Genomic DNA, 27,688 nt, shown 5'->3' on the forward strand with positions numbered 1-27,688 from the left:
CTTTGCTGATTTTCAGTCCCCAAAGACTTTTGTATATGAGATGACCAAAACGACGCCGTATTGCTCGAAGCTTTCTTGGGAAAAAAGGCCTTGTAAATTTTATTGATTTGTCTTTTCATCTCGGTTGGTATTATTACTATGTGCCACTTCCACTATCAATTTACTCACTTTTTCTTGTTTGTTTTGCTTCGCTCTTGGCATGCCATGACACAAATGACACAATAATCTCATTAGAATTACACGAATAAAAATATATTACACATAATATAATATTGATAAAAATTTTGTGTGTCAAGTTAAGACGGTTGTAAAAGGGAAACAAATTTGTCAACCACTTTTTATGTGTCCACCTTTCTAAACTCATGTCATGTGTCAAATTGCTCAATTATTATCTAACTATGAGTTTATAAAATACACGTGACATGTGCTTAGAATGGTAGACACAAAGTGGACAAATAAAATGTAGTTGGCAAATTTACTTCCATTATAAAAGAGTAAAATTGGTGGTAAATTCTACTACCGATTTATCTATTTGTGTGGCGGATTTCATTACTGATTTGTAATCACTATTTCCTCGCAAGTTTGTGTCGCACTTGCCGAGTTACACAGCAATTATTAGTACAAATTACATAAATGAAAGCTTATTACCATATATGCTATAAAGCTAGACGTATCAATGATTGTGAAATCCGTTCTCCTCTTATTAAATTGGTGAAGAAAGATGGCCAATGGTTTTCATGAAAGGGTTTATCCATCATGTAATAACCCGAATTTTTAGAAACTAAATGTCGAGTATTTTCAAAGTGTTAAACTTGTGAAATTAATTCAAGACGACAATTGGAGGTTTGCGACATTTCGAAACGAAAACGAAAACGTTCGCGGATCGTTTAATTAGAAAACGTAACGTTACCGCAACGTATAGATCGACTTTTATTCCGTCGCTCGGTTGCGAAAACTTCCTTCACGAAAGTCGTAGAGCTCATCGATACGAGTTCGTGGACACGTCACGCGTTCGAATCGGACGTCGGACGCGAAAGTTATTAACGTCGGAAGTTTGTTTTCGATTTTGGAAATAGTATAAAAGGAAGGAAAGGAGATTAAAAATCAGATTTTTTCTAAAAATCAGCTCGGGTTACTGTTCACCCGAGCTCGGGTACTGTTCACCCGACCCAAAAAACCTCTCCGGCCGATTTCTCCACCATCCGACGTCGCCTCATGTCGTGCCACCTATCAAACTGACGGGCTCGACGAGCTCCATCTTTTGGGCTATGCCTTGCACTCCGGCGACAACCACACACGGTGTAGCAACCGCCGGAAGTTACTGCTGTGGCGGCGCCGCCTGCTCCGGCCACCATGGCTCGAGATTCTTGGGGGGTTTTGTTTGTCTCAGTCCCAGCAACATTCCCACAAAAGGAATCGAGCCAAATCGAAGTGTAAGTACCCGAATCAAAATTTCAATTTCTAGGGTTTGTGAATAGTGCCGAATATATGTTCTTCGGTGTTTGGACTGTTTAGACTCGGATTTAGACCTTGGTGTCAACTAGGAAGTTGTTGGAAATGTTGTTTAGGTTGTGGTGGTGAAATTTGGTGATGATTGGTGGCGGTCGGTGAACAGTAACGCCGCATGAATAGTGACTGTGAATAGTACCGTCGTATGAATAGTAATCTGTAACAGTAACTGTGAACAGTGAATGGTAAAACAGTAACTGTGAACAGTGATTAGTAACATGAACAATGTTCAGTGAACAATGTTTTATGAATAACACTTAGCTATGCTGAACTCGTTACCTGATATTTTAAGTATCATTTTCTAAGCATTTATCGTGCTATTAGGTGACTGACGAAACGAGTGAGGAAATTACTTTCATGGTCGTGGAAGTTGCACGCAGGAAAGAATGTGAGTAAAATCTCACTTATTTACGAATCTACCCTTGCGGTGATTCTAAGATTTTTGCAAGAATTTTTAATATTGAATTACGACACGTATACAATATAGTGGATTACGTATATATCGTATAAATGGTAATAAGTACATATATATATAGTTTGCTATATTATATACTGTTATGAATTCATTGGAATTGGTCATTTCGAATGACGAGAATTAAATGTTGAGCATGTGATGTGATTTTTGTACAATATGAGGTGTGATTATTGTACGTGGTTTTAACATGAGTTTGTTAAAATGTTTTGTGTTCGGACGAGTTTTGTCTTCGGACGATTTTTTGTCTTCGGACGTGTTTATGAAATATGACATGTATACGATATAATGGATTATATATATATATTGTATAAATGGTAAATATGTACATATATATATATATATAGTTTGCTATATAATATACTGTTATGATTTTATCGTGATTTATGTCATTTCGATGACGAGATTTAAATATCGAGCATGTGATTTTGATTTGTACAATATGATGTGAGATTATTGTACTTGATTTTAACATTGAGTTTGTTAAAATGTTGATTTGTCTTCGGACTTGATTTTTGGTACAATATGATGTGAGATTATTGTACGTGATTTTAACATGGAGATTGTTAAAATGTTGATTTGTCTTCGGACTTGATTTTTGGTACAATATGATGTGAGATTATTGTACGTGATTTTAACATTGAGATTGTTAAAATGTTGATTTGTCTTCGGACGTGATTTGGTACAATATGATGTGAGATTATTGTACGTGTTTGGCAAGTCGGAACCTAGCCTTTGGCCGGGCGAAAGTTACGATACAGTTAGAGCTCTAGTCTGTCTGCCTTAGTACTGCATGTGAGGTAACGGGTGGTTACCTGCTCATGGGTACTCAGATTGTTTTGGATGTTGGGTATCGGGTGGCTATCCAACGTCGGCGGTGTATTACGAGAGGGGTAACAGATGTGTACCAGCGTTCTTGGTACCCGTAATATAAATGCATTTGGGTAACCAGAAGGGTTACTTAATTTCTCATGAGCGTTTTAGTTCATATTTCTTTGGGACAACCAGATGGGCCGTCCACTGACTCATGAGTGCATTTATATTTGTTTGATTTGTGAATTTTCGTATATATTGATATGCGAGTTATATATTTTCATTTTACTCATACGAGCTGTAAAGCTTACCGGGTTTGTGTTTACAATCCCGGTGCACCAATTCGATGGTGTAGTGGATAACTCCGCAGGTGTGGATTAGCGGGAATTGACGGACCGCTCAGAGGACTTGAAGTTATTTATCTCGAGCTTGTGTGTGGATTTTGTGTGAGTATCTTGTGAGTTTGTTGTGAGGATTACGCAATTCCATTTGTTATAATATTGAATTATAATTTAGGTTGTAATAATCGGTTTAACTTAGTTGTATTTTGAACTCAGAGATGATCCGCTGTGGCATTTTAAATGATTTCGATTCGTTGAAATTGTTTGGTGTTTAACGACTTTGAAATTTTGAGTTTTTAAGCTTGAAATTTTGGGGTCGTTACAGTTGGTATCAGAGCCTAAGTGTGTATTTGGCGATTATCAATATCATCCGGGAGCGATGATCCGACTGCAGGCGGGCACCCATCACATGCTCCTCGGTATTGATATGTCGTCGGGTACGCAAGAGTGTTAGGAGCCATACCTTATGGTTTGGTCCTGTAGAGAGTATTGTGACGATACTCCGATGATTTACCTTCTTCTGAAATTTCATGATTGATATTGGTTGGATCTATTTTGTCGAATTCGAGACTTCACATGTATGATTGAGTGTTAATTGTTGAATGGTGATGAATTTGGAAAAAAAGGGCCGTGAACAGGGCCGAGGACGGACGAGAGGTCGCGGCCGAGGTAGGGTTGCATGCCGAGTCCGCAATATGGAGAACCTTTACCAGGAGGCTGCTCCACGGGCAGAACAGGTTGACCCTGCTGCTATCGTTAGAGACGACGATAGTTGTGTGTTAAGTTGATCAAGGACTTTAATAGTCTGTCATCGCCGTTATTTTGTGGAGGCTTGGATCATGTGGTAGCGGACCACTAGATCGAGAACATTGGAATCTACTTTGAGATGATTGAGTACTTTGAGAAAGAGAAGAAGATGATATCAACACTCTTTTATTGTTAGTTCGGTAGAGGAGATGTTAGGATTGATTCCTACATCTATGAGAAACTCATTATGTGTCACTTCGCGTTTGGAGTGTTCCTCGAATTGGAGACAATGAAAGGCTTGTCCTATTGTGATTGGAAGTGAAGAGTTCTCTGCTTATTTGATCGTGATTTCGGATCACACGTATGATGTGATCATAGGAATTGATTGGTTGATTCCGCAGTATGCGGTGATTGATTGTTTTGACATGGTGGGTTCTTTCGTAGACCCAGGAAACCAGAGTTTCGTATCTTTGACTCGAGGCGGATAATGCCATGAGAGCTTGAGTCATGGCATATGTTGAGTATGTTGATCTGAAGTAGCTATCACAGACATCGTTGTGATATCAGAGTAAAGTGAGACGTTTCAGGAGATACTGTGTTATAGCCCCTATAACGAAGACGCTGTATGGATGGGACAAATGAATTCAAAGACTTAATGACTGGTGCGATCAGCTTATAGAGGCTGCAATACTCTCTGAGTTTGACATGCGATCCAGATACTGGAATGCTAACAAGTTTGAGTATATAGTTTCCTATCAGGGAAAAGAACTATCAAGGAGTCTTGATAGAGAGCGTTGACCCTATATTGAGGGATGTTCAGTGTTTAAATGTTAAGGACTAGATTTGAGTTATGCAACTAATCTAAGTTGAAGCCTAACAAGCCTAACAACTAATCTATGGTCTACACATCTTTTGCATGACCATAATCTCAATCTTGTTAGGCTTCAACTTAGATTAGTTGCATAACAAAAATCTAGTCCTCAACATTTAAACACTGAACATCCCTCAACGTAGGGTCAACGCTCTCTATCAAGACTCCTTGACAGTTCTCTGCCCTGATAGGAAACTATATACTCAAACATGTTAGCATTCCAGTATCTGGATCGCTTGTCAAACTCAGAGAGTATTGTAGCCTCTCTAAACTGATTGCACCAGTCATTTAGTCTTGAAATTCATTTGTCCCATCCATACGGCGTCTTCGTTATAGGTGCTATAACACAGTGTCTCCGGAACGTCTCACTTTACTCAGACATCACAACGATCTGTGATAGTTACTTCAGATCCACATACTAAACATATGCTATGACTCAAGCTCTCCTGGCATTATCCGACTCGAGTCAGAGATACGACACTCTGGTTTCCTGGGTCTACGAAAGAACCCACCATGTCAAAACAATCAATCACCGTGTACTGTGGCCTCAACCAATCGATTTCTCAGATCACATCACAGTGTGGTCCGGAATCACTATCAAATAAGCAGAGAACTCTCTACTTCCAATCACAAGAGGATAAGCCTTTCATTGTCTCCAATTTCGAGGAACACTCCAAAAGTGAAGTGACACATAAAGAGTTCCCATAGGCGTAGGAATCAATCCTAACCCCCCCACTGCCAACTATCAATAAATGAATGTGGCTATCATCGTCCTCTCTAACTCAGAGTACTCAATCATTACCAAGTAAGTCCCAATACTCTCGATCCAATGGTCCGCTACCACATGATCCAAGCGTCATGAAATGACAGCACTAGCAGCTCACTCATGTCCTTGATCAACCTCAACCCACGACTATCGTTTCTAACGATAGCAACAAGATCAACTCGTCTTTCCAGTGGAGCAACCTCCTCATAAAGGTTCTCCACATTGCGGACTCGGCCTGCAGCCCTAACTCGGCCTCGACCTCTCATCCGTCATCGACCCTGACCACGTCCATTTTCTAAATTCATCACCATTCAACAATTAACACTCGGTCAAACATGTGAAGTCTCGAATTCAATAAAATAGATCCAACCAATATCAATCATGAAATTTCAGAAGAAGGTGAATCATCGGAGTATCGTCACAATACTCTCTACAGGACCAAACCATAAGGTGTGGCTCCTAACACTCCCGCGTACCCGACGACATATCAATACCGAGGAGCATGTGATGGGAGCCCGCCTGCAGTCGGATCATCGCTCCCGGATGGTATTGATAATCGCCAAATACGCACTTAGGCTCTGATACCAACTGTAACGATCCCGAAATTTCAAGCTTAAAAACTCAAAATTCTAAAGTCGTTAAACACAAAATAATCTCAATAAAATCGAAATCATTTAAGTGCACAGCGGATCATCACTGAGTTATCAATACAACTCAGAAAACCAATTATTACAACCCAAATTTATAATTTACATTACGTAAGTTGGAATGTAATAATCCTCACAATCTCTCACAAAATAGTCACACAAAATCCTCACACAAGCTGGAGGTAAATCACTTCAAGTTCTCTGAGCGGTCCGTCAATTCCCGCTAATCTACACCTGCGGAGTCATCCACTACACCATCGAATTGGTGCACCGGGATTGTAAACACAAACCCGGTAAGCTTTACAGCTCGTATGAGTAAAATCAAAATATAATTCGCATATCAAAATATACGAAAGATCACAAAACAACAAATATAAATGCCCTCATGAGTCACTCGTCAGCCCATCTGGTTGACCCAAAGAAATATGAAATAAAACGTTCATGAGGAAATTAAGTAACCCTTCTGGTTACCCAAAGCATTTATAATACGGGTACCAAGAACGCTGGTACACATCTGTTACCCCTCTCGTAATACACCGTTGATATTGGATAGCCACCCGCTACCCAACATCCAAAATACACCGAGTACCCATGAGCAGATAACCACCCGTTACCTCGCATGCAGTACTAAGGCAGACAGACTAGAGCTCTAACTGTATCGTAACTTTCGCCCGGCCAAAGGCTAGGTTCCGACTTGCCAAACACGTACAATAATCTCACATCATATTTTACCAATCACGTCCGAAGACAAATCAACATTTTAACAATCTCAATGTTAAAAATCACGTACAATAATCTCAGATCATATTGTACCAAAAATCATGTCCGAAGACAAATCAACATTTTAACAATCTCAATGTTAAAATCACGTACAATAATCTCACATCATATTGTACTAAAAATCATGTCCGAAGACAAATCAACATTTTAACAATCTCAATGTTAAAAATCACGTACAATAATCTCAGATCATATTGTACCAAAAATCATGTCCGAAGACAAATCAACATTTTAACAATCTCAATGTTAAAATCACGTACAATAATCTCACATCATATTGTACTAAAAATCATGTCCGAAGACAAATCAACATTTTAACAAACTCAATGTTAAAATCACGTACAATAATCTCACATCATATTGTACAAATCAAAATCACATGCTCGATATTTAAATCTCGTCATCGAAATGACATAAATCACGATAAAATCATAACAGTATATTATATAGCAAACTATATATATATGTACATATTTACCATTTATACAATATATATATAATCCATTATATCGTATACATGTCATATTTCATAAACACGTCCGAAGACAAAAACTCGTTCGAAGACAAAACTCGTCCGAAGACAAAACATTTTAACAAACTCATGTTAAAACCACGTACAATAATCACACCTCATATTGTACAAAAATCACATCACATGCTCAACATTTAATTCTCGTCATTCGAAATGACCAATTCCAACGAATTCATAACAGTATATAATATAGCAAACTATATATATATGTACTTATTACCATTTATACGATATATACGTAATCCACTATATTGTATACGTGTCGTAATTCAATATTAAAAACTCTTGCAAAAATCTTGGAATCACCGCAAGGGTAGATTCGTAAATAAGTGAGATTTTACTCACCTTATTGACTTGAGCGTAATTCCACAATTTCCGATGATAATTCCTTTCCTCGATTTAGCGATCACCTTAAAAAGATAAGACAAGCATTTAGAATCGTTTCGTAAACCTTTAAATGCCGAAACAGTAATAATCGGTTACTGTTCAGCAATTTTCGGTTTTACGAAATTACTGTTCACTGTACAAATATACGATTTATACGTATTTCTGTACGTATAAATAGTATATACGTATTTCTGTACGTATAAATATTATATACGTATTTCTGTACGTATAAATATTAATAAGTATTTCTGTACGTATAAATATTATATACGTATTTCTGTACGTATAAATATTAATACGTATTTCTGTACGTATAAATATTAATACGTATTTCTGTACGTATAATATTATATACGTATTTCTGTACGTATAAATATTAATACGTATTTCTGTACGTATAAGTATTAATACGTATTTCTGTACGTATACGTACGATTTAAATGTAAATACAAATTCAGTAAATAAAATTTACTAATTTACCCTTTTACAAAATTACTTTTTACATTTACTTAAAGTAATTTATAATTACATTTACCGAAGGTAAAATTTAATTACATTTACCGTAGTAAATAAAATTTACATTTACATTTAAGTAAATTACCAAAATACCCCTTTCAATCAAAACTAATCACACCGCCTCACACGGCGGCGCGTGTGGCACACGCGCCACCTCTGGCCGGCAGCGCGTGGGGCCCACGCGCCGACGCCAACCAAGGCGCGTGTGATGCCACCGCCGCCGTGATTCTCTCCTCCTCCTCCTCCTCTTCCCTCCCACCACCACAGACCCCTCCTAAACTAGCCCACGCACTCCCACGCGCCGCCTCTAGGCGGCGGTAACCATCTATTCTAACCACCTCCGATCTACTTCAAAACCTTCCCAATACAATCACAAATACACAACCAACAATTCCAACAATCGAATTTAACCAACCCATACCTAAAACACGATTTGATTCGTTGATTGGATCGGATCGACTGTGTTTGGATCCCGAGAGCCACGCCGAGCTTCACGGTGTCGCCGGGACTGCGCCTTGCTTGTGGGGTGGTCGCATCGTGGTGGTGAAGTCACAGCTGTCGTCGGTGAGGAGCACCGTACTCGGAGGGCGGCGGATCGTAGGTGAGCCGAGAGGAGGAGCGAGTGAGCAAATCGGTGTGTGAGAGAGAGAGGAAGTGAACCGGTGAGTGGGAGAGACTCGGGTAGAGGCACGATAGGGGAGAGAGTGAACCGAGAGAGGGAGAGAGCTCGGGGTCGAGAGGGAGAGGGAGAAGCTCGAGAAGAGAGAGAGAGAGAGCCGAGAGAGCGGCGGAAAGAGAGAGAGAAGTGAGATGAGGGTTTCTGATTAAGGAAACCCTAATCCTATAATTACCTATTTATACTAGTTTCCAAATCGGAAACTAACTTCCGACGTTAATAACTTTTACCTCCGACGTTCGATTCGAACGCGTCACATATCCACGAACTCGTATCGACGAGCTCTACAAATTCCGTGAAGAAAGTTTTCACAACCGAGCGACGAAATAAAAGTCGATAAATTCGTTCGGAAACGAACGTTTTCTTATTAAACGTTCTCGGAACGTTTCCGTTCCCGTTTCGTAACGTTTGCAAACAATCATATTCGGTTTAAATCAAACTTCACAACTTAATAGAATTTAATTCAATTCAAATATTGTTTGAAAACGAGGGTTATTACAATTCCATTTGTTATAATATTGAATTATAATTTGGGTTGTAATAATCGGTTTAACTGAGTTGTATTTTGAACTCAGAGATGATCCGCTGTGGCATTTTAAATGATTTCGATTCGTTGAAATTGTTTGGTGTTTAACGACTTTGAAATTTTGAGTTTTTAAGCTTGAAATTTTGGGGTCGTTACACATCATCCATTTTTATAAATAGAAAAAGAGACTTGTGTGAGCGAGTCAAATCATCCCACATAAATTGCACCATGTGTCAGTTCCAAAGGTTCTAAACTTCCAAGATCCTGTTTTTGCTACCAATCCTCTCTAGGCAATTTTCCATTCCTCTTGCAAATTGAAATTAAGCAACAAAAATGGGCGCTCTTGTGAAGCTTATTGATGCTTTGCTCTTCGTCTTGCTCCTTGCGATCGCTTTCAAAATCCCTTTGATTAAAGGGCAAGCATGTCTCCCAATCACCATCTACCCGGATTTTCTCGTCGAACTCCGGAGCTGGTATGCCGGAGAGGTTGGTGACTACCTCATGACGGAGACGCCGGATTTCTACGTTGGGATCATGTGGGTTGAGCTTCTTTTACAATGGCCTCTGGTGCTTGTGAATCTTTATGGCATTGTGGCTGGGACGCACTGGTTCAACACTACGTGCTTGAGTTATGGCATTTCTCTATTCACCGGCATGGTATCAATTCTTATCCACTACCATTTCATAGTTACAATTTTATTTACTCTTCATGTAGGCAATTGAAGAGCCCCCGCCCCCCCCCCCCCCCCCCCAACATAACAATTCTGATCTTAATATTCTTAACATGGTTTGAGACGTTTGGATGTACCGGCGGGTTTGTGAAATGTTGTACCTTTATTTGATACATCATTACGTGCATTTTCAGGTTCCTATATTTGTAGAACTCACAGGATCAGGAAGGGCACCGGAAAAGTTATTGACGGTGTACTATACGTTCTTAAGTTTGGGTGTTCTTGCCATACTTCGTGGATTGCTTCCCAACTCATCAGCAACCAAGTTCTCTTCTGCAACCATTGGCAAGAGACCAGCCTCGGGTAGGAAGAAGAGAGTTTAACCATTACCTTGCGACCCAATTAAGTAACCCGAAGTTTGTAATCATCCAGAGAGCATTTGCATTTCCTCCATTGTACGTGATTTCCATTTCCGGGGATCTTGCCTAGTTAAGAGTTGATTTAATTGTTACATCTAGAGGAAAAATGATTCAGGAACTAGTGTCCATTATGTAGATCAAGTGGTATATCTTGCCGACAAAAGACGATGTAGTCGGTATGAGAATTTATTATACTCTATTTGATCTATGCTTGGTACGTGAAATAGCAATGTACGTAGAAACATACTCTATTTCCCATTACCAAGTATGTAACATAAAAATATTAAGGAATTCACCCCCAACATAATGTTGAAGACGCATTGCTGCCGGGTACTGGTATTCTACTTTCTAGCTGCACTCACAAAAACCGAGTCCAGCAATATACAAAATGCATTGCTCGATGAAAATTTCTGAAAAGAAAACAAGTGCACTGTACTAGTACAAGTAATTTTAAAACATAGAGGAAATGAGGAGAATACAATGAGTCAATGATCAATTGATGACGACTAATGGAGGATTAAACAAGCATGGATTACAGCAAATGAACCGCACACCATAAACGACTGGATTAGTTTCCAAGGATCGGATCGATCAGAGAACCTGGACTATATATAGTTGTCATCTCCAAGTCCCAGTTTGCTATCAGACTGAGCACAAGAGCAGCAAGTCAACTCAAGCAAACCAAGCAGCCGATTCTGAACGAGCTCAAGAAATGGGTGCTTTTCTGATGCTTATTGATGCTATACTCTTTTTCTTCTTCATCATAATGGCTACGGCGGCGATGGTCGACGCGCAGCTTATTCTGCCTCTGAGCTTCTTTCCGGAGTGGATGGTGGAGTACAAGAACTGGTACGTCGGCGCGTTCACGACTATTGCTATGTAAAGAAGCCTCATCTCTTCGTTGGTCTCATCTTGGTTGAACTTGTATTCCAGTGGCCTCTTGCCCTTGCTAACTTGTACGGGATGTTAGCCGGAAAGTCGTGGTACAACACCACCTGCTTGGTCTATGGCGCCTCTATGTTCACCACCATGGTAAAATTAATTTTGTTTCCTTCATTACTAACTGATTCTTGATCACGTACTCATCGGACTTGGATATATGTTTGTGGAAGTAGGGCTGGTTAATTGATAAATGATATGTACTCAGTTACATTCAGTTACCGTGATTAGGCGTTGTTAATTTGATATGTAAATTGTTTCTTTAAAAGTATCTACATTCTTTATTAGTATATATTCCAAAGTTCACAAGTTATCTTTCTAGCATGGCACTGTGATACTAAAACAACTAGAGTAGTAGTTGGTGGATCATTGAGAATTTGATAGTAGAGATTTATAATATCATTTCATCATGTCTTATTGAACATAGGTTTAAACTTAATATTTTCGGTGGTTTCATTATTTAAGGCTTAAGAATACGTTGCCGCATATATATATTTATTGGTATATGGATATGACGTCAAGCATATGACTTAGAGTTTTGATGTCTGAATTGCTCGTCTACATCTTTGGCTTCTTGTTTGATAATGCTGCAGGTCACAGTATTGACAGAACTCATCGGGTCCGGAAAGGCATCAGATAAGCTGTTGCTATTGAACTACCCGTTTTTAGGGTTCAGTGTAATAACCCGATTTCTCATATTCAAATTGTATGAATTTTTAGAATTATTAAACTTGGAGAATTTTAATAAATCACATTTTTCGTTTCACGACGATGTCTAATCGAAAACGGAACCGTCTTCAGAAATTTAAATTGAAAAAACGTTACGTTTCCGTGACGCGGGACTCGATTTTTACTCCGTCACTCGTTTTCGAAAACTTCCTTCACGAAAATTGTAGAGCTCGTCGATACAATTTCGTGGACATGTCATGTGTTCTAATTGGACGTCATATGTGAAAGTTATAAGCGACGGAAGTTAGTTTTCGATTTTGAAAAAAATGTATAAAAAGGTTTTTTTTTAAGTTAGGGTTTCTAAAAACGGAAACCCTCATTTTTTCTCTCTCTCTCTCTCTCTCTCTCTTCTCTCCTTGCAGGCCTCCCCCTCGGCCCGATATCTCGCCTCCGGGCAGTGTGACTTTCACCGCTGGTCCCTAGGCCTTCGCAAGCTCGACTTCTCCCTCTCCCGGGCAAGACGCGTCCTCGCTCGCTGCCGAGAAGCCTCGCCGACAAGCGGCGATTCCTGCAACAATCTCGCCGCCGGTGTATGGAGCCATAGATCTTCTCTAATCGATGTTTGGGTGGAGTATAGCACGAAATTGGAGCTCGAATTAGAGGTTTTAACGTCGGAGGAGAACTTGAGATTTCCGGAACTTCCCGGCGACTTTTCGGCCAAACCCTGGCGATCTGGGTTCAACGAAGGTATGGCTGAGATCGCCTCTGCTTGTTCTCCATCTTTCATGTTGAATTTGTGTGATTTTGTGGAGTTATGGCGGAGCAGTTGGAGTGGCGCGTGTTGCCGACTGTGGCGGTGCGTGGGTGGTTGTGGGGGTGCACGGAGACGGTCTTAGGCCTTGGGAGGGTAGAGGGGAAGAAAAGGGAGAGTTTTGGGCGATAGTGGGTGAACTACGCGCCGGTTTTGGAATCGCGTGAGCGCCACGCGTGGCTGCTGGAGGTGGCGCGTGAACCCCACGCGCCTCCACGTGCGGCGGCGCATGAACAGTATTTTCCGGACAGTAAATTTTTGTAAAAAGTGATTTCTGTACGGTAAATGTAAAAAGGTAATTCTATACAGTAATTGTAAAAGTAATTTACGTATAGTAATTGTAAAAGTAATTTACGTACATTAATTATAAAAGTAAATTTCTGAAAGGTAAATCAGTTATTAGTATTTACGATGGAACAGTACATTAGTGTACAAGAATACGTAAAGAGTATGTACATGTACAGTAATACGTAAATAGTATTTGCATGAATAGTAATTACGTAAAAACTATAAATTGCTTAATAGTAAAACAGTAATACTGATTCGGCATTTGAGGTTTTACGTAACGTTTCTAACCAATTTTTATACATCTAGGTTTTAAGTAAATGATTTGTTTTCAATATTGTGGAAATTATGCTCAGGAAAATAAGGTGAGTAAAACTTCACAGTGACGAATCTACCCTTAGCGGTGTTCATAATTACGCTTATTTTAAAATATTGAACTATGATATGTATATGATATAGTGGGTTGTGTATGTGTATAAATGGTAAAATCGATACATATATATGGGTTGCTATATTATATACTATCATATTCCCGTTTCCAAATGAGTTTATTTATAGCATTGATATTTATTTTATTTGAGCATGAGTCACTTGGTTTTTGTACAATAACATGTGAGGATTGTTTTGTACGTGGTTTTAACTTGAGTTATGTTAAAACGTTTTCTGTCTTCGACCTATCTTCGGACGTGTTGGCATGTTGGAACGTAGCCTTGGCCGGGCGACAGTTACGATTCAGTTAGAGCTATAGTCTGTCTGCCGGTGTACTGCATGAGGGTAACATATGGGTTACCGGCTTATGAGTACACATATGTTTGGATATTTGGTGACAAATAGGTTGCCCAATGTCTGACGGCGTACTGCATGAGGGGTAACAGATGAGTCTCTGGGTCTCATGAGTACCCGTATTATAAATGTATTTGGGTTGCCCGATTTCTCATGAGCACTTATATTTTCAGATATTAGTAAACAACCAGATGGGCCGTCCTGTGACTGATGAATACATTTATAATTAAATATTTTCAGTATTCTTCTCACCTATTACTATGCATGTTACACTGTTGTTTTACTCATACGAGCTGCAAAGCTTACCGGGTTTCTGTTTACAATCCCGATGCACCTATTCGATGGTATAGGGGATAGTTCTGCATGTGTGGATTAGCAGAATTAGAGGACTACTCTGAAGATTTCGTAGTTTTTATTATTCTATTTTGTGGTGAGGATTGAGGGGATATTACATTCCATTTGATATAATGCTTGAATTATAAATTGGTTTTGTAATAATTAATTCGACTGAGATGTTTTATGAACTCAGTAACGATACGTTGTGACGATAAGATGATTTCGATTCATTAAGATTATTTTAGAGTTTTTCATGACTTCTATTGTAATGTCCCGATTTTTCGGAATCAAATTATTTGAATTCTTAGACTTTAATAAAGTGTGTAAATTTCTTAAACTGCATTTGTTTCACTTCGCGACGTCGTAAAAATCGAAAACGAAACCGTCTTTAGAAATCTAAATCAGAAAAACGTTACGTTTCCGTGACGCGGGAGTCGACTTTTATTCCGTCGCTCGTTTCCGAAAACTTCCTTCACGAAAGTTGTAGAGCGCGTCGATACGAGTTCGTGGGCACGTCACGCGTCCTAATCGGACGTCGTGCGTGAAAGTTATTAACGACGGAAGTTAGTTTCCGATTTTAGAAGTGGGTATAAAAAGGGAATTTTAGGGATTAGGGTTTCCATTTTCGGAAACCCCTCACCCGCCTCCCTCTCTTTCTCTCTCTCCACGATCTCTCTCTCCCTCTCCAAGAAACCTCGTCGCCGATCTCTCACCTCCGAGTGGCGTGGACCTCACCGCCGGCCCCTAGGCCCTCACCAACTCGACTCCACCCTCCTCCGAACAAGGCGCGACCTCCCTCGCCGCCCAAAGCCACGCTGACTACTAGCGATTCCTGCAGCAACTCGCCGCCATCCAAGCTCTCCTCTGACGAAGCTAGGGCACAAGGCAAGCGCTCCTCCACCGCTCTTCACCCTCGGTGCCACATGCGATCAGAGGGGGGGACTCGAGATCGCACCGCTCCTCACCGAGAAATCGAGCACGGTCGGTCCAAGCCTTTCCGATGAGTTCCCGGTGATTTTGAAGCCCTATCAAGGTAAGGGTTTGGTTGATTGATTGTTGGAATTGATTGTTGTTGAATTGATGGAAATTTGTGGAGGAATTGGAGGAGAATCGGAGGAGGAGAAGGAAAGTGAGCACCGCCGCATTAGGCGGCGCGTGAGGGAGCGTGAGGAGGGTAGGAGGCGGCCTTGGGCCGTGGAGGGGAAGAGAGGAAGGAAAGGAGGGGTTTTGGGCGGCGGTGGGCAAGCCACGCGTGGCGGTTCGAGTGGCGCGTGAGCGCCACGCGCGGTCGCCGGAGGGGCGCGTGAACCCCACGTGCCGCCACGTGCGGCGGCGGCGCGTGAACAATAAATTTTCAAACAATATTTTTTGTAAAATTATTTTACGTACGGTGAATGTAAAATTATTTTACGTAGAGTAATTATAAAAATAATTTCTGTAGGGTAAATCGGTATTTAATATTTACTGAGACAATATTTACGATGAAATAGTACATGGTTGTACATGAATACGTAAATAGTATCTACTCGTACAAGAATACGTAAATAGTATGTAATTGTATAGTAATATGTGAATAGTATATACATGAACAGTAATTTCATAAAAACCGAAAATTGTTGAACAGTAAAACATTAGTACTGTTTCGGCATTTGAGGTTTTACGCAACGTTTCTAATCACATCTTATGCAATCTAGGTGATCGACAAAACAAGTAAGGACTTGCTTTCGGAGTTGCGGAAATTACGCTCAGGAAAATAAAGTGAGTAAAATATCACAGTGACGAATCTACCCTTAGCGGAGATTCATAATTTCACTTGATTAAAAAGAATGAACTATAATATGTATATGATATAGTGGGTTGTGTATGTGTATAATTGGTAAAATCGGTACATATATATGATTTGCTATATTATATACTGTCATAATTATGTTGCGAATAAGTTCATTTATAGTGTTGATATTTATTTATTTGAGCATGTCACTTTGATTTGTACAATAATATGTGATGATTGTTTTGTATATGGTTTTAACTTGAGTTATGTTAAAACGTTTTTGTTGTCTTCGGACGTGTTGGCATGTCGGAACCTAGCCTTGGCCGGGCGACAGTTACGATACAGTTAAAGCTCTAGTCTGTCTTCCAGTGTACTGCATGAAGGGTAACATATGGATTACCAGCTTATGAGTACCCATATTTTTGGGATTTGTGGGTGGTAGATGGGTTGTCCAATGCCCGGCGGTGTACTGCATAAGGGGTAACAGATGAGTACCTGGGTCTCATGAGTACCCGTATTATAAATGTAATTGGGTAAACAGATGAGTTACCTGATTTCTCATGAGCACTTATATCTTCAGATATTATTGGACAACCAGATGAGCCGTCCTTGACTCATGAGTAATTTTATAATTGAATGTTTCAATATTTATTCTCGTATTACTATGCATGTATCTTGTTGTTTTACTCATACGAGCTGCAAAGTCTACCGGGTTTGTGTTTTGCAATCCCGGTGCACCTATTCGATGGTGTAGGGGATAGTTCCGCATGTGTGGATTAACAGAATCGACGGACAACTCCGAAGACTTCGAATTTGCCTTATTTTATTTTGTGGTGAGGATTAAGATGATTTTTACATTTTCCATTTGATATAATGCTTGAATTATAAATTTGGTTTGTAATAATCAGTTCGACTGAGTTGTATTATGAACTCAGTAATGATCCGCTGTGACGATAAGATGATTTCGATTTATTAAGATTGTTTTAAAGTTTTTCATGGTTTCGGTTTTGAGTTTCATACTCGAAATTTCGGGATCGTAACATCGATTTTAAGTTCAACACTTGAAATTTCAAGGTCATGACATTCAGTGTCTTGGCCATGCTGCGTGGGCTGCTCCGCCCATCGTCATCTACTTCAAACAAGGTCTCAAGGAAGAAAAGGATCTAGATCAACTATCGTTTCTCATTCTTTAACAAATGCATGCCTCTAGCATGTACAAAATAATGTATAATTATGTAAACGTGCCTGGTGCATTTCTTAATAAATGGTTTTTGCTTTGTTAATTGTTCGGATGTGGATGATTAAACAAATGGAGGCCAACTGCATATAATAATGGATTGTAGTCTTGCCCATCTAACTTTCAAAGAATATGGCAGCTATTATCTCCAAGATCCCAAACTCTCCATTCCAGTGAGACAGAAAAAAACACCATAATAACCAAACAGATCCAATTGTGAGGAAAATGGGTGTTATAATGAAGCTAGTAGACGCTGTACTGTGTTTGTTTCATCATAATGGCCGTGTCTCCTATGGTGCACGCGCAGTTTGTTCTTCCTCTGAGCCTCTTCCCAGAGTGGATGCTGGAGCAGAAGAACTGGTACATGCGCGAGTTCGATGACTACTTCTATGTCGAGAAGCCTGATTTCTTTATTGGTCTGGTTTTGGTCGAGCTTGTGTTCCAGTGGCCTCTCGCCCTTGCCATCTTGTACGCGATGTTGGGTTCCAAGAACTGGTACAACACCGCCTGCTTGGTTCATGGTGCCTCTTTCTTCACCACAATGGTAAAACTTATGACTTCTCTATGCTCAACTTATTATCTTAACTGTAAATCTGTAATGATGTTAGATTTTAGTTTGAGGCTATAGACATAGGGTTCAATGCATTATCAAATTAAAACTTCCATATTGGCCGGCGACCTCATAGATATCATGCATTCAGTGGAAACTTATTGTAATTTGATAATGCATTGAACCCTATAGCCCATACTCGCGAAGGATTGGCCGAGTCTGAGGTATGGTAGTAGTGGCATCAAAAGACGGGCGTTACAATTTTTTTATGCCTCTGCTATGCTCACAAACGGAAGATATAATGGCAGCACGATACAAACACAAGGAACATTAGACATAGTTTCCAGTGGACCTAGCGAGCTTTCGATTGTAGGAGGTACTGAAAAGTTGAGAGGCGCTAGGGGAATTGCAATTTACAACATATATCGGCTCAATTTATCTATACGTGCTCAAGTTCTCGATTCCTGAGTGACTTTTATGAAGGGATTGGGGGTACTTATACATTATAAATCTATATAAATGTCTTAGGGGGAGTTTGGCTCTGCGGTAGAGCAGCTTATACTGTTTAAATTATCAAATAAGCTGCCCCAGCTGTTTGACAAACCTAAATCGTTGCAAATTATAATTGAATTTCACAAGTCCCAATGCGTAATCTAGAAGATACAAATCTCAACTTCAGATTTTGGAAGCAGATTTTATTTTGTCTATTACATTTTTACCCTCAGCTTTATCTCTCTTAAAACCACACACGCACGACTGCACAATGGAGTTTCAGTGGAAAAGCGATCGACGTCAAAGCTCTATACCTCTTAATCTCTAAGGTCTCCTGTTTATCAATCCATCACAAGCTTATTTGGCAAGGTTATATTGTTATTTGTGTCATAGGGTTGTTTAAGAAATTGAGCTTGCTTGAATTTGACAGATTTGTTTTCATCAATACCCTAACAAAGCGTGGGTGATTCTTCCTTCAATAAGATTTGGGGTTTTACATTCTATATATGTGGGATTCTTGTCTAGATGATAATCATATTATTATGGGGCTCCATTTGAAATTAGGGTTTCAGATTAGAACTTCAAAACAGAGATTGTGGTAGATGTTTTGATGTTAGCTATGATCACACGGGTAACTAATTCAAAGAAGTTGAACTACTCTGTTGGAATTTGAAGAAGATCAGACCTAACTAAGGTATACACAATAGGCAAGTTGTTAATTTCAATTGTTCAATCTATTGTGATATGTTGAAATATGGATGTTAATGTTTCTGGTGTCGTGTGATCAATTTTGACACAGAAGAAAACTTTCGCATATTATAAATAGATTGAATAGATATTTTGTAGGTTCTATTCCCAGAACATGGACATTGAAGATGAGGAAGAGTTTTACTTCTATCAAGGTGTATGTTTGTTGCTACGCACAATTGAATATTATCATGGTACATATCTTGTTAAGGTTCCTTGTATGGATTCTTACCAAACAGGAAATAGATGGATTATGGAATTAATGGCAGGACATGAAACTCGTTGTTATAGAATGTTCATAGTGGAAAAACATGTTTTTCTAAGATTATGTAATGATTTACGGGTTCGTCTGTTGTATATGCATGTATAGCATATAACAGGTTTTGCATGCATTAATTAGAGGAGCACGTGAAATGCACGATGAGATGTGTGTGAGAGTAAACTGTGTTTTGTTGTATGCACGCGCACAACAGATTTTTCCATGATTTACATGATAACTATGGATTTAGAGGTTCCAAGAACATATGTGTAGCTGAGATATTGGGAATGTTTGTGCACATGTTGGGGCATGGTGTTGGAAATAGGTTAGCGCAAGAGTGATTCCAACGTTCGGGAGAGACTGTGAGTAGATACTTTGGTAGTGTCTTAGATAGTGTATGTCGATTGGCCACTGATGTCATAAGGCCCCCGGATCCTGAGTTCAAGGAAATTCTTGAAGAAATATCAATAGATGCAAGATATATGCCTCATTTTAAGGTAATTGTAAGGTTAATTCTTGTTCCTATTTATTGTTGTCTTGCTATTTTCCATATTATATGACTTTGATCAAATATCATGTGCATAATTGTATAGGGGCTATCGATGGTGTACATGTGTATGCCTCAATATCTCCTCGGAAACAAATACCTTACATTGGTAGGAAAGGGATACCAACTCAAAATGTAATGGCTATTTGTAATTTCGACATGCAATTCATATTCGCATATGCGGGTGGGAAGGAACTGCACACACGATGCAAGGATATTTAAAATTATTTCACTCATTTATAAGGAATGAGACTTTGAAGTTTCCGAAACCTCCCAACGGTTTTGTCTCAATTATGCAATTTTTGAATTAGAAATTGAATCTTTGGTACCATAAATGTTTATTTTTTGTAGGAAAATATTATCTTGTGGATGCCGGTTATCTAGGACCTTATACAGGTGGTGTGAGGTATCATCTTCCACAATTTTCAATTTGGCAACCCACCCCCTACTGGTTCTAAAGAGGTATTTAACCACAGTCACTCATCTCTTAGAAGTGTCATTGAACGTACTCTTGGAGTATGGAAAAAGAAATTTAAGATTTTAAAAGACATGCCTACTGTTCCTTTCATTACACAAGTTAAAATAGTTATTGTAACTATGGCAATACATAACTATATAAGAAGGCATGGTCGAGGTGATATTCATTTCAACCGTAAATATAATGTTCGAAATGAGATGGGGTTAGAGGAAAATGCACAAGGTCATCTCGGGACACGAGAAATTGATGTAGTGAGAAATGATATTGCTGCAAGTTTAATGAATGCAGGCTCCCCGTAAAGGACATCCATATGCATGCCGCTGTGGTGTACGTCAAGAACGCTTCCACCTTACCAGTTTGTTTGTCGATCAAGAAATGAGAGTGATTATTGGTCCTTTTGCTTCTCTCCTTTCTATTGGAGATGGAACTTTTTATCTATGTACTTTCGGTGAGGGAAGAGAAAGTGATGTGGTGAAGGGTTGTATTTTGAAAACATCAGATGGACTATGTTTGTTCTTTATTTATTTGCAATGTATAAATAAGATGTACAAGTTTGTATTAGCTATATATCTTCCTTTTAATTAATGGAAATCGTTATTTCATAACTCAAAGACACTAATAGATGTATATATGTAGAGATACATGCACATACTTGTAATATATATAAAGAGTAAATTTATTATAAGGTAAGTAATATTATTTAATTTCATGTCTTTTTTAATTTTTATCTAAACTCACCATATTTTTATACCAATATTCATCAAATACTTTAAGTACTCATAACTGATTATTCTCACAGTCAGCTCAGCTGAAGTTGATTATTAAAAACTCACTTCGGGGCCAAACTCGCTCTTTAATAAAGTGGGGCATATTTTTTTTTCTTTCTATTTTTGGGTATGTATTTTTGTAGGTTGAGTGTATTTTTGGGTATGTGTATTAACTACTAAGTATCTGGTTAAGTGAATAAAATTTCTTTAAAATACTTCTTCAGAAAAAAATTACTTAAAAAAAATATTAAATAAATTTATCAATTAATTGATCCAGGATCAATCCAATGGTAATCTAATCTGCTCACGCACCATATCATGCATCATCTCCTCCCTCGTGCACCCAGTTTCAAACGCAATTACTTTCATACCCCTAAAAATGGGTGCCCTGTTAAAGCTCGTGGACGCCGTACTCTTCCTCTTCTTCATCGTAATCGCGGTGGCGGCGCCGCTGATCGACGCGCAGACGTGTCTGCCTCAGAGCCTCTTCCCAAGCTTCATAGTTGAGCTCAAGAGCTGGTACGCGCGTGAGTACGGCGACTATCTTGTCACCCAGAAGCCTCATTTCTTCGTTGGGATCGTCTGGCTTGAGCTACTGTTTCAGTGGCCTCTTGCTCTTGCTAATCTCTATGGAATTTTGGCCTCCAAGTCTTGGTTTAACACCACCTGCTTGATCTATGGCGTCTCTGTTATGACTTCCATGGTAAAGTTTTCAAATCTTTCTTTTGTTACAAGTACCCAGTTCCTTGTTTTGTTGATTTTTACTAGTTTGTGTTCTGGATCTTGCAAAGTTAGTAACTGTCTACTGTGTTTGGATAATTTGGAGTTGTTTAGATTCATACAATTGTGTTGGGTGTATGACTGTGTTAGGTACCTTACTGTGTTTGGATTTATGCAATGTGTAGCTAGGCATTACACATTTGTGATGCTTGTAACTTATTTGAACTCATGCTGTGAGACTATGCAAGTACCCAGATCCTTCCCGAGTTTAATAGTTTGTGTTCTGGATCTTGCAAAGTCAGTATTTTTTTACTGTGTTTGGGTGTTTTGGAGTTGTTAGATTCATGCAAATGTCTAAAGATTACATATTGGTTGAATCTGTCAACTTATGCTGCTTAATTATACCTGCTGTTAGCTTTAAGTTTAAATTGTAATAACGAAATGGTGTAAAAGTCGTCAGCTCAGTCTGATGGAACTTTTAGCCAATATTGGCTAAGAACTTGGAGCATTTATTGGATTTTATGTTTAAACATCATTTTAAGTAGGCATTGGATTAGAAACAGAACAAGATTTCTGGTGCAGAAATATATCAAAACCATAAACTTGCCCTCAATATTTACTTATGGCGATGATAATTTTATAATTGGGGATTTGAGGGGTGATCTTCGGTTTTTTTTTAGAAGTCTGAAATATTGGGATTCTGTTTCATATTGGACTGCCTATTTCTGCAACTTTCTTTTGTTTAATATACTTTGTTTTTGTGAAATAGGTGACTATACTGTCGGAAATGATTCTGTCCGGCAAGGCTTCTGATAAGCTGTTGTTTATGTACATCCCTTTCCTGGGGTTGGGGGTTTTGGCCATATTGCGTGGGCTTGTGACACCTTCCAGGACTACTACTTCAATAATCGGCAAGAGACCTATGCTGGGCAGGAAAAAGAAGGTTTGAGTTACACAACTCACTGACTCAGACTTTGTAATTCTATTGTCATTTTGAGAATTTCGTATTTGGTCATATTTCTAATCAAAATTCTTGTTGTGTCTGTGATCTCACTCTGTTGATGGAACTATTTATATGAATGAAAGATTTCTAGAAATGGATTTATTGGTTTCCAGAATCCAATCAATTTGCTCGTTGTATGTGACCTCAATATATTGATGAAACTAATCTTATGAATGAATGAAATATTTTTACAAATGTCATTGGTAGTGCCATGTATCCAGAATCTGATATCTGCTTTAATGCTCAACTCTATAGAAACTGTATATATACTCTGGTAAGCTGTGTTCATCCTTAACATCCCTTATATCTAGATATTCCTCAGAGATTTAAAAAAAATTTAAGACAGGTAGGATTTGTAAACAACAGATCAGATCTCTTTTACAATTATATTAATTGCCATGACTCTCATATTGAGCTCCTCATCAGATCTGCATTTTTTAAGTCACCTTTGCTGGCAGTTATGATCCTTACAAAGTAGGTTATAGACAAGACATGGAATCAGCTTGGAGAGATGAAATATTCATGCCCTTCCAGGGAACTTGTTTTGACATTCGTCTTACTAATATATTTAGAACACATGATGGGAAGCACTGATGATGCTGTAGTAGTGCAGTAGTATACTTTTTCATTTCCAGTTGTTCTTGCTGTCAATTTCTCAGTAAGGAATTTAAAATTAAGATCTGACACCATTTGATGCCAGCTTCTATTAACATGTTCATACATACCCACTAAGTATTACTCATTATTGTTCCCCTTTGATTTCATTCTCATTAATTTCTTTTTGTGTACGTAAGTATTGGGTCTTAAAGTATGACATATACTCAGATTCACAGAATGTCAATTACATCATGCATTTTCCTCTTTGTGATAAGTATTCATGTCCTTCAGATATATTCCTTCCTTTGAATAAGTACTCTGAATTCAAATCCTCCCTCTGAATAATATTTTATTCAACAATGTCATTATTGGCTTACAATCACCAACGACCAACCACCATCATGGAAAACCTTTTACTTTTATCTTTATTTTTCTTAGAAACGGATGGAATACACCGGCGTCAATTCACGCCCTCAGTGGGTCCAACCACGTGGCAAAACGTTGTCCGCACGATTTAAATTTTAAGGGCAACAGAGTAAATACACAAGATAACTGCCGTTATAGTAAAAGAATTTTGTTATGGTAAAACTTAAGAACATTTACGTCAAACCCAATTACACTTGGGAAGATACTGGTAAGCAACTTAGTCGATGGAATTGTAATCAGTCCCTAATGACCACGGCGGAAGAGTTATTAGAGGAAGACCCGTCTTCTAGCCTTAGAAGAAGTCGTCTCCGGCTTCGATCTCTCTTGATCAAACCAGCCAAGCAACAAGAATCCATTAACAAGTTGAACATTTGAATGGATTAATGAAACCTTTAAAGTTCGAACCTTTATGATAATAATTAAAGAAGCTTATGCCATCTGGAGTATGGAGGTTAGAGAGGAGGGGGGGGGGGGGTGTTGGCTAAAAATGCCACGTCATCCATGACATTTTTAGGTATTAGATTCAATATTTATTATATATTAGACGCGATATAGGTCGGTACTGTTCATAAGAGCTTGGGCAGAGAATCCATTCTTTTCAGGTGATTTACGTGCCTGCCATTTATACTATCTAATATTTGGTGAGTTTTGGAATTTGTGCTATACTGTTTACAAAGGGCAAAATTGTCCAAAGGTTTTGAAGGAGGGCAAAACGTCCGCGTAATACGAACCTTTGTTTCTCAATTTTGTTATGTCCGACAATGTTCTCTTTCTGTCTCTACGATCTCCTCAAGCTCGTTCTTCGCCTCAAACTCAAGACCTTCAACCGAACCGAAGAACAACATGGTCTCTTTTACCCAACACGAGATTTTTTATCGGACTCAAGAACTATATACGCTCGGTAAGTTTCTGTATAAAAGAAAAATCAGTATCATATTTGAATCATTTATTTCCACCTCCGTCATCACCTAATTTATGGGTTTTTGTCATCTCTGAGTTTGGAGTTGTTCCGATTTGGATCTAATTTTGAACATATCTTTGCCAACATGGTATACATAAGAGTCTGGTAGGTGAATCAAAGACAATTTAGTCTCAGAAGTGACGAGAACTCACTTCAAAGCATGTTTCTCCTTAATTTCAGATACAATGTGGCGAAGGCCCAAAGTTGGATCCCCTATGACCCTCTTTACCATATTTTTGAAATTCTGTTTTATATTTGTCAGTCTGTTTCAAAGCTAAAACACTCACAAGATTTTACAAGATTTTATGAATGTTACAAAAATTGTTAGCAAATCAACTATAGGGTAATGCCTTGAAAACAAACTGAAACATCAAGTGCTCACTTCGCTGTGTTATCAGCTAAGAAGATAACGCCAGTGGCATCCATACTAACTGACTGCCATCCATCATTAATAACAACAAACTTTAGAGGCACTTCCTCAATTCTTCAAAATAAAAGGCCTTTTACTATCTATGCAATGCTAAAATTAATCATGATCTTAATTAATGTCTATGGTGTAAGTCAATAGCTCTATAACCCTTGCTTTAGACCCTCTGAAGTGACATTAGTGTAGAAAAAGCATCCCATGTACACCAGCCAAACTAGTTCAACATATCTGGCATCTGAGGCATAAAGCTAAGTAATTTAGACATATTAGAAAAGTAAATTATTTACTTAATTTGTCTCACAAATTTGACATCTTAAACCATAAAAATTTGAAAATGAATTGCCTTCTTTTGCTCACGATGATGAAATGTCTGTAAATGCATCTTAAGTATAAAAATATATAATTAAAGAAATTATCTGATGCATGTCACTTATTACTATGCTTCCAAGTAATTTGAGGGTGGCCAAATGCAGGATTTAGAGACAGTTTAGGTATATTGTAGTGGAGTATTCAGTAGCTACGTATTTGTGACCCGTCTTTCTTTGAACTTGAGTGCAATCAATTTTTGCATATGTTTTTCCTGATCAGTGATGAGTGTCTGATCATAATGTAAGATAGGTTTTCCTGAGAGTTTACTAGGTGACAACATGGTTCAAGACTTCAGATAATGGGCATATATCTTTTTGCTACACTCATCTTCTCATATAATTGTGTGCAAATTTTGTGGATGACAGAGAAGGAAATGTAGTATAGAGTTGAGTTCTTCAACAAGCAAGTATTCTACATTGTATTTTTCTTGATGTTGCATGAGTAATGAGATCTCTACAAGGTAAGTGTGAAAGAGAAATACAATAATAGAGTTATGTATGAAACTTAGAATTTGTAAGTCATAGAAACCAACTACATAAATGCAGTAGAGATCTTGTTAGGTAGAGTCCAGATTTGCTGCTTCTAATACTGTAGCTGTGTTGAATGAAACAATGTTGCGAGCTAACACTCCCCCTCAAGTTGGTGCATACACATCAACCATGCCCAACTTGCTAAGCAAGTCGTAAAAGGCCTTTCTAGAAACACGTGGTTAATATATCTGCAAGTTGCTATTATGTAGGAACAAAAGGAAAGCTGATAAGATTGTCATCAAACATTTCTTTTATGAAGTGACGATCAACCTCTACATGTTTAGTGCGATCATGTTGCACTGGATTCTGTGAAATATCAATTGCTGCCCGGTTGTCACAATACAATAGTAGTTTTTAGTTTGTCACCCAAATCACGTAGCAAGTTTCTCAACCATAGCAACTGACACAGACCATGAGCTATACCTATGTACTCAGCTTCCACACTAGATCGTGTCATTACTTTCTGTTTCTTACTCTTCCATGTAACCAAATTACCTCCCACAAAGGTAAAATAACCTGATGTCAACCTTCTTTTTGTGATATTTCCAGCCCACTTTGCATCAGTGAAGCCACGAACTTCAAGAATATTATTGTGTTTAGAGAACATCACTCCTCTCCTTGGAGCTGATTTCAAGTACTTTAATTCTCACAACATCATTCATGTGATTCTCACTTGTATTATGCATGAACTGACTTACCACACTTACCGCATAAAATAACATTTGGTTTAGTATGAGTCAAGTAAATCAAGCGCCCAACTAGCCTCTGATAACGAGCTCGATCAGTAGTAACATGATCTGGATATTGTGCTAAATGATAATTTTGCTCAATAGGGGTGTCAACAGGTGTGCAATCTAACATACTTGTCTCTCTTAGTAGATCGAGGATGTACTTTCTTTGACATAGTAGATTCCTTCTCTCCCCTGGCTATCTCAATGCCTAAGAAGTACTTGAGCTCACCCAGGTTTTTCATCTCAAACTCAGAGGCTAGTTACTTCTGTGATATATTCATCTCCATAGTGTCATTGCCAGTGATTATCATATTATCAACATAGATAATCAAGGCTGTGATCTTTCCTTGTTGATGTTTGAGAAACAAAGTGTGGTCTGAATTACTCTGCTTGTAACCAACCCTCCGCATGAACTGTGAGAATCTTCCAAACCAAACATGAGGTGACTGTTTGAGACCATGTATATATTTTCTTAATTTGCACACAAAGTTACCAGGTGATGCAGCTACATATCCAGGTGGAAGACTCATGTATACTTTCTCATTAACTCTCCATGAACAAATGCGTTCTTGACATCAAA

General features: G+C 38.6%; 2 protein-coding genes across 2 annotated transcripts; both read left to right on the forward strand.

Annotated features, from left to right (window-relative positions):
- The first annotated feature begins 9,839 nt into the window (after positions 1–9,839).
- Positions 9,840–10,650, forward strand: LOC126800052 (uncharacterized). The gene is made up of 2 exons (XM_050527336.1): positions 9,840–10,240; positions 10,449–10,650. Exons 1-2 carry the CDS (start codon positions 9,917–9,919, stop codon positions 10,635–10,637), a joined length of 513 nt encoding a protein of 170 aa, XP_050383293.1. The 5' UTR covers positions 9,840–9,916; the 3' UTR covers positions 10,638–10,650.
- Positions 10,651–21,684: 11,034 nt separating this feature from the next.
- LOC126799667 (uncharacterized) lies at positions 21,685–23,205 on the forward strand. Its single transcript, XM_050526913.1, has 2 exons — positions 21,685–22,047; positions 22,834–23,205. Exons 1-2 carry the CDS (start codon positions 21,724–21,726, stop codon positions 23,011–23,013), a joined length of 504 nt encoding a protein of 167 aa, XP_050382870.1. The 5' UTR covers positions 21,685–21,723; the 3' UTR covers positions 23,014–23,205.
- The last annotated feature ends 4,483 nt before the right edge of the window (positions 23,206–27,688 follow it).

The sequence above is a fragment of the Argentina anserina genome, chromosome 6, assembly GCF_933775445.1.
Source record: "Argentina anserina chromosome 6, drPotAnse1.1, whole genome shotgun sequence".
NCBI classification, from domain to species: Eukaryota; Viridiplantae; Streptophyta; class Magnoliopsida; order Rosales; family Rosaceae; genus Argentina; species Argentina anserina.

Excerpts from the sequence above, each read along its gene's own strand:
- LOC126800052 (XM_050527336.1), top strand. The coding sequence starts at position 9,917 with ATGGGCGCTCTTGTGAAGCTTATTGATGCTTTGCTCTTCGTCTTGCTC. Across the intron at positions 10,241-10,448 it reads TTTCTCTATTCACCGGCATG|GTTCCTATATTTGTAGAACT; the intron begins GTATCAATTCTT and ends GTGCATTTTCAG.
- LOC126799667 (XM_050526913.1), top strand. The coding sequence starts at position 21,724 with ATGGGTGCCCTGTTAAAGCTCGTGGACGCCGTACTCTTCCTCTTCTTC. Across the intron at positions 22,048-22,833 it reads TCTCTGTTATGACTTCCATG|GTGACTATACTGTCGGAAAT; the intron begins GTAAAGTTTTCA and ends TTTGTGAAATAG.